Genomic DNA, 8,528 nt, shown 5'->3' on the forward strand with positions numbered 1-8,528 from the left:
TCAGTCAACTAAACATAATCATAGCATAAATCTTCTAGAGTCTTTCTTTAGACCAATTTGAGTGGAATTTGTTAATTACATTTCGCTTCCAACCATTGAAGCTCAAATGAAGACATTATGAAAATTACATCATCCCTTAAATGTGTTTAATTTTGATTTGGTAAATTTTCGAACCATGTTTTCACAGATAAAATATTTTATTGAGAGATTTAGATAGATTGGGAGAAAAAGAGAGAAAAATTGTTCAACATGCTCATCAATGTGATTTGTCTCCACTAATAACAACTTCCACCACCACATTGTCCATTTTGTACTTTACATCATAGTACAAAATATCAGGATATGAGTATTTATCGATATTCAATTTCTGGATATGTATCGTGGATATATCCCTCTTTTTAGGGATATTTGACATTGTTTCACATGCAAATATCGTGAATATATCCAAAATATCGACAAATATCGTGAATATTATGGATATTTCTTGATATATCATGATACATTATTTATATTTATTTAAAATATAATGGTAAATATTAAATAAAATTATTATATACACAAAATATCGCAAAATATCTCCAAATATCCCCAAACATTACAAATATCGCAAATATTATCGAAATATTACTGATATTTACAGTCGTATATATCTCTAAACATATCGTGATATTTATATATCTTTCTCTGAAATCTAGATAGATATCCCCAAATATCGCGATATATCGGGATATTTTGTACTATGACTTTAGATAATGACTAAAACTTACAACTAAGTCTTTTTCTCTATATATTGAACATCATCACTATCTATTCACAATTCTCTTCACAAATATTATTACATCAAAGTTTTTATATCCGTGAAATGACGAAACTGCCCATACATACATGTAAACAAGCTAGGGACATACACACATACAAGAAGTGTTGGTCACCTAAATACACTATTTGCATGTGACCTTTATTACCTCCCTTTCCCACATCATCGTCAAAGTATTTGTGTATAGGTTTCATGGCAAAATTAGAGACCAATATGCACCTAAGAAAACCAAAGGTTTAAGAGCGAGCCTGCTATGCTTTCCAAACTCAGCATTTCTATGACATGGGCCGGGTTTTAGTAGTTTTATACTTTTATGAAACTTGAGGAAAAAGGGGTTTTAACTTTTAACACTTGTACTCGAAGGGGCAAAACGAGAAAAGCAGACAGTGAGAGAAAAAGAGAGCAATTATTCAAGTTGGAAATCAAGGAAAGGAAATGAAGAGACATCTTCCAACAGATCCTCCATATCCCATTCCCCCATTCTTAAGTTTTCTTCTTCCCAGTAAGTCCCTCTTTCCACAATGTTGTGATCTAAATGGTTATGGTTGTTGTTGATGATGTTGATATTATTGATGAGGTTGTTATTGTTTGTTTTCTCAAAGGTATTGTTAGTGACATTATTCTCTTCTATGCTTATACTCTCCAAAGAAGGAATGAATAGTTCACTCTGATCTACCCCTATGTTGCCAGTACTCCCAATGATCCCATGACTTCCATAGAACCCTTCACCTACACCAACCTGCGTCATGCAAGCTGATATATTGAAGTACCCTGCAGCTGCACTGGACATATGATCATATTTATTCTCAAGCATAGGCAATGGATCAAATCTGTTTCTCATCACCATTGCTTGCATGGATGAAGATGACGATGATGATGAGTCCATGCACAAGTTCATAATGTCATGTTCATTCATGGAGAATATGACATCTGTAGGATCTGATGCATTGTTTTTGTTTGGTGAGGGTGATGTTGATGTGTTCTTCAGCCTCTTCTTTATTGTGGAATTCCAAAAATTCTTTATTTCATTGTCGGTGCGTCCAGGCAAGCGTGCTGCAATCTGTGACCACCTGAAACATTTGAAAAAAATAATAAGCTTATTACTTCAAAGAAAATCAACGGAAGGACATATTGAACTTCATATATATATTGTTGTTAATGCATGGATGGATCGATGCTTGCTTAATGTCTACACTATAAAATGAATTAGGTAGCGCAGGGTCTTCGACTAGAAGTGCGCGCAGATGTAGTCTAGCTAGAAGCCTAGAACATTGGTCTTACTTATGGTCGTTCTCCAGATATATACAAGCAGGCTACACTTAATAAAACATACTCAATATTCTCATCTAAAAACAAACTACTCACAAATCACAATCATGACCAACATGTGTGTTTACAAAAATTAAGTCCCATACTCCCATAGTCCCATGTTAGCATTAGCTCACATTGTAAGCTAGCTTGTAACTAAATAACGACTGATAATGCTTCTTACCTGGATTTCTGATCATGCTTGAACAACATGCTGGAGTGTATTTAGACAGATCTCTAAATTAGTTCAGTGAATGCATGCACACAAGGTGCATGCTGCATTGATCATAATAAAATGTGCAAGAACAATATTCGCATGCACACAAAAATTGCATCAATCAATACAAGACTTAATTACTTCACTAAGTGTTCCACATTCCTTGTCTTAATTAGCTAGCCATGTTTATATGTGTATTTGAGAGAAATTGGTAACGACGCACAATACCTGTTTCCAAGAACAGAATGCAAATGGATGATAAGCTCTTCTTCTTGTGACGAGAATGCGCCTCGTTTGAGATCAGGCCTTAAGTAATTAATCCAACGAAGTCGACAACTCTTGCCACATCTCTGCAAACCAGCATTTCTTGCAACATCACTCCAGCAACCTTGCCCATTACTCAACATATAATTCATGAGCTTGTCGTCCTCTTCTGGTGACCACAAGCCCTTCCTAAGCTTGACATTATTAATACTGTTCATGCTGTTTTTCCCTGGGGGATCAGGATTCCACATCTCATTATGATCTCAGTAACCTTCCTATTCAACCCTTTTGAAGAAGTCCCTTTATTTTTTTTCCCAACTGATTGATGCAGCCCGTAGAGAAGGTAAAGCTTTATAAGAAGAAAAGAGAAGAGCTTCATGGAGTGGGAATGGTGATAATGATGATGGAGATGGTTGTGGGGTTGTGGGGTTTGCTTAGAATATGGAGAAGAGATAGGAGAGGAGAAAGGGGGGATTAAAATGTTGGTCGATGAGTCAAGTGAAAACGGTTTGGAGGGGGATGGATGGATGGTCTTATTGTCTTTGACTCTTGTCTTTTTCCATTGAATACTTCACTCACAAGGTAATTATCAATTTTGTGTACAATACAGGGAGAATTGAGAAACAGAATACAGAATACAGAAATGAGGATTTATATTATCCAATGAGGTTTGACGCAATCGTATCCAACCATTGAGCTTTGGAGGGGATGCTGATCTCATCTTCGTATAGGAATACATAGATTATTATTAGCCTCATCAAATATATGTCATATGTATGTAGCTTTCTATGATTTTCATTATTTTTGCCCATTTGGTGAAATACCGTGCGGTTTACATTCATGATTATAATCATCAGATTCACCATCGTGAAATATAGATCATAATCTAAATCCAAGTGTCCTGTATGGCTGTGTACAATAGTTTGACACCATAGTTTTGTTTGAGCAGAAGTTTAATAACTAAGTATATTTGGTTCAACATCGACGAGTTTCTTTTATGAGCAATTCTAACATGCCCTGGCTGTACCGGTACGCAGGACTAGAAGAACCTAAATCCAGTATCTCGCACTTTTTGTTGGTGGAGAGCCCAGCGTATTTTAGATTTTGTCTTCTTTTATAACCAAGTCAGATATTTGCTTCAAGTTCACGTAATAACACTCTCTCTCTCCCTCCTTTCTACTGTGAAAGATTACTCCATAATCTAACTTCTTTAAAGAAAACGGTGGGAGGAACAGTGAAATTCATCACGCCATTAATTTTTTTTTTCTAATTTTGCCCCTTTCCAAACACGAATATTACAGCTCATGCCATTTGTTTGTTTTATTTTTTTATTTTGTTTTTTGCATGGGTAAAATAGTAGTTTCACGTCTATAAATTGATGAAAAATAAAATAAAATCAGAGATTGTTAAAGAAAACGAGAGTTTCAACAGTAAATTCATCACGCTATTATTTTTTTTTCCGATTTTGCCCCTTGCCAAACCCAAATATTACAGGTCATGCCATTTTTTTTTTGTTTACGTGGCAGAGACACGTACAAATAGGCTAGTCTATATTAAATAACTGCACTCCCTCTAACGCACGATGAGATGGCGATTGCATGGTACTGCACTCTCTTTGCTTTTATTAATTTTTTAAATAAAGCTTTCCGAATCCCGCCTAATTCACTCAAACCCCTGAAATGTGAAGAACAAATGTCAATTTTCTTGACCCTACAAAATTACAAAAAACTTTTGTAGGATTTTTGGACCACTAATTTATACCAAAACTTACCGCACCACAAAACGATTCCCTTCAATCATTCAATCCCTCGAGCAATCAAACGTACGTTGTGCCTATGTTGTAAAGTAAAATCTGTCCCCAATCTTTAATACAAAAACCAACCCACTTAATCAAATAATTCTGATTTAATTAGGTAAACTTAGACTAACTCCAATTTAACTATTTTAAAGAGTTTGGTTCGATGAACAGTATCCTTTTTCTGTATGGTGGGCAGTTTAAGCGCCTATTAATTGGCGCATAAGCGCTATGCGCTCTTCGAGGATCAAGAAAAATTTTAGAGGTTTGAACGGGTGGCATAAAATGGACGATTTCTTCCGCTTAATCGGTGATTAGTCAGAAAATCGGTATGAACAAAGCGCCGATTAATAGGTTTACAGGGTTTTTTTTTTTTTTTTTTTAAGTCCACAAAAAATCCCAAAAAAGAAAAGCCCACGAATCTATATATTGAAAATGTTTCACTTTACCGAGGAAAAATAATCAAAACCGTAAAAAGTGAAAAACCACCAAAGAAAACCCTTAGGCCAGCTAGCATTCCACCACTCAGACTTGTAGTTTTTTTATTTTATTTTGTTTTAAGTTGTTATATCACTTATATGTGACATATGTATTATAGGTTAACTAAGGCGATTAATTTCGATTAATCTCCGATTAATTCCAATTAATCGTTATAAACTCTTGGAGTGACTTGCTCTCGATTAGCGCTTAAACTGCACAGCCTGTATGTGAAGAGAGAATAAAATTGGCATTTGACCAAAGACTAATTTCTTTTGATTTAGCACATTTCCCCTATATTATCAATGAATTACGAAACTGCCATATACATTAAATTATGAAACAACCCCTATACCTTATGTAAATTATAGAACAGTCTATATATTTTTTGGTAATTCTTGAATAGTTTTTATACTTTTATGATAAACTATATAACAGTCTCTATACTTTTGTGTAAATTACGAACAATTCATATATTTTATTTTAAATTATGAAACTGCCTTTATATATTGTAAATTCTTAAACTACTCTTATTTTTTTTATTTTTAGCACCAAATAAGAGTGTAACCGACGATCGCACCGTGCCGAATGCTAGCTAGTCGATATTAATAAGTCACCTCATAGATCTCAATCTCTAAATTTGTCAATGCGTCGTGAGATCATTAATGTTTCAACCATAATTCAAGACTTTGGAATTATGAAAAACTCTAAAAACCGGGATTGCAATATAAATGAGCAAAATTTGGAATTTGATTGTTTTTCGACTCTTATCATTATTTTGAATTATTTAAAAAATCGAAATATTCAATAGAATTATGATATTTCATTAGAAGTAACAAACTATGGGCAGGAGATAGGACCACTCCGATATAAGCTAGCCATATTGCACTGCCTAGTTGCATTATATGGTTGGAGAGTGCAATTCTATTTCTCTATAAATTGGGAATGAGCAAGAGCCTAAAACCTCATAATGTTATGCATTGTTTTCAACTAGGATATGCACGTGCCTATGGCCTGCGAGACCTCGCTTGCCGCGCTACCCCACAACTTGTTGCGCTTTCGGCACAAGGTGTACGCGTGTCGAAATGCGTGCTTTCGGCACGAAACAACACGTCATGCCTTCGGCACAAAGCCAATCGCGCTTTCGACACGAAACAACTCGTCACGCCTTCAACAAAGGCGTATGTGCGCCTTCGGCGCGAAACAACTCGTCGCGGCGCAAGGCCAGCCCAATTGCCTATTATCCATAAGCTCAATAGCATCAATTGGGTCAGCCAATTGTGCAGTACCATGTCAAATTTAGAGGTCCAACAATTTATAAGCCCAGCCGTAATTATTGATTTTTAGATGCCTACCCCCACTATTACCATTTTTTTTTAATTGAGCCCATGCTCATTGTAAAGGTGTGTTTTGGTTTTGCTTTACAGATCGAGAAAAGAAGGGAATGGGTTGAGATTTTTTGGAGAGACCGAAGTTCGCTAATGAGCGAGCTGCCTACGTATCCTCTCTTGATTTTTTATGGGTCAGAGGAATCAGGCCTCACGTAGTTCAAATAGGTGGTATTTATAGGCTTGTGAAGTTTCAATCCTAGAGGCATGTGTGCTCCCTGCACACGTGTAAGGTGGAGATTGTGAATGAGTGTTGGGCTGGTTTTAGTATAAGTCATGTGTTCGATTGGGAGTGCGGTAATCCCTATTTCCGGTGGTGGGAAATACAAGTAAGATTTTGGTAATGATTACCCCTAGTGGTGACCTTATTTGAGTCGATTCGTCTCGGCCATGTGTTCTTGATCGAGACGCCTTAGTTCATACCACCTACATGAAAGGAGCTGCCCCGGATCGGTCTGGAGGTCGACGTTCGGTTCACCTATGTCTGCTATACGATGTCTTCACAAGGAGCTTTCACAGTCGGTCTTGGAGGTCGACGTTCGAAGTTCACCTATCCGCTGTGTATGTCTTCACAAAGGGGGCTGCTTTGTGTCGGTCTTTGAGGTCGATGTCCCGAAGTTCGCTTATGCTTCACGCTGCGTGATAATCCTTAATGAGGATATTACTCCCCACACCCCTCCGATGGGAGATTGTTTATGTTACGGAAACGATCCGGTTGAGAGAAAAATTGAAGAATGTGTGAAGCATGAGCGAAGCCACGGCGGACGAAGGCCGACCGAGATGGCATAAATTTTGAATCCTATGGCATAATGATTTGGCGGGGAAAGGGAAGTGGTTCCGCACTTGGCACGCGGGATGTAATCAGAAAGCAGATTGGCGAAGAAACGTGTCGCCGCGTTATTGAATCGCTGAAAAAGACAGGTCCTTGGGACACGCATGCGGCGGGCTAGAGCATAGGCTGTGTAATCATAACTTCTTGGTAACTGAGCGGGCAGTTTATACAAAATCAAATTTGGGACAACCTAAAAGGCATTTCCTGTTTTCTTCTTCCCAAAGCGCAAGCTGTGGTTCCTCAAAGTGAGTGCTTTCTGCCGGGCTTTGTTAGCTTTGCATTTTCAATTTGCTTTCCTCTTCGCGCGCGATTTGTTAAGTAGGTAGGTCAGTGTAAGGTTGTAGTGTTTAAGCTTGAGTAATTGATAAAAATGAAATGTTATAATGTCTGATTCTGATGATACTCGATCGGAAGAAGTTCGGGAAATATCATTAAGTTGTGGAGAGTATGAGGAGGAAGAATCGGTAAGTGTGGGCATTGAGACTGAATTGGATGAGGGAGCTAGGGTAGATGAGGGTAATACCCGATCTAGGTCAGAAGGTGGCGTGGCCAGTACGTCAGGTCGAGGGGAGATGTCGTCATCAAGTGAGTTGCCCCTTAGAACGGTAAATCATCGTGCTGCAAACTCGTTCCCCGAACTGAGAGCAGCGTATAGGATCAATATCCCCGACCTGGAGATATACGAGCCACGGTTGAGTGAAAATGTACGTAGTGAGGAGTTTAATCCACCGAATGGTGGAATAATCATCTGTGAGGGCCAGCTGAGAGCACATATGCAAATACCGTTCTCGAAACTGGTATGTGACTTCTTGGCCCATTGTTGGAAATCGCCTTGTCGGTTTCATTGGTAACTTTTGGCGCATTGTTTAAGGTGTTTGACCTGTTGAATGCGAGTGGGGAATACGACATAGGGGTGTCTGACATAGTTGAGCATTATGTTGTGAGGCGATCTGGCGACTTGAACTTTAGCTTGCAAACGATGACGACGCGTTCTGCTATGATCGATGGTGTAAGCAACGAGGCCTGGACAAAGAGGCCATTGCTACTAGTTGGCAACTACTGTGCTAACGGATGTAGGTTGCAAACTAGGATTTGTAACATATCCAGTGGGTAGGAATATTTTTCTCTTGTTGCTTTACTTAACGAAGGATAGTTATTCTAACAGGCCCATGTTTGCTTTGTCTGTAGATTTCTCTGCGAAGAGGTGGACTGATCGTGGGGAGATAGAGAGGTTCGCACAGCTAACTCGGGAAGAAAAGAAAACGAAGTTGTTCGAGGTTGCTCATTTTTTGGGAAAAGGGGGCCTGTGATCCGAGAAAAGAAAAGCAAAAAGACCGAGCTCTCAAGTCCGTCAAAGGCGAGAGAGGTGATGGAGACGCTGAACGAGTGAGTTGGTAACACTGGGAAGATAGGAATCGGGTCGCGAGGCG

General features: G+C 38.4%; 1 protein-coding gene across 1 annotated transcript; it reads right to left on the minus strand.

Moving 5' to 3' along the window:
* Nucleotides 1-1,125: 1,125 nt before the first annotated feature.
* LOC147483419 (transcription factor MYB83-like) lies at nucleotides 1,126-2,875 on the minus strand. Its single transcript, XM_086577015.1, has 2 exons — nucleotides 2,571-2,875; nucleotides 1,126-1,887 (listed from the first exon to the last, which is right to left on the minus strand). Exons 1-2 carry the CDS (start codon nucleotides 2,855-2,857, stop codon nucleotides 1,224-1,226), a joined length of 951 nt encoding a protein of 316 aa, XP_086433141.1. The 5' UTR covers nucleotides 2,858-2,875; the 3' UTR covers nucleotides 1,126-1,223.
* Between the last annotated feature and the right edge of the window lie 5,653 nt (nucleotides 2,876-8,528).

The sequence above is a fragment of the Coptis chinensis genome, chromosome 8 (assembly GCF_015680905.1).
Source record: "Coptis chinensis isolate HL-2020 chromosome 8, ASM1568090v1, whole genome shotgun sequence".
Lineage (NCBI taxonomy): Eukaryota > Viridiplantae > Streptophyta > Magnoliopsida > Ranunculales > Ranunculaceae > Coptis > Coptis chinensis.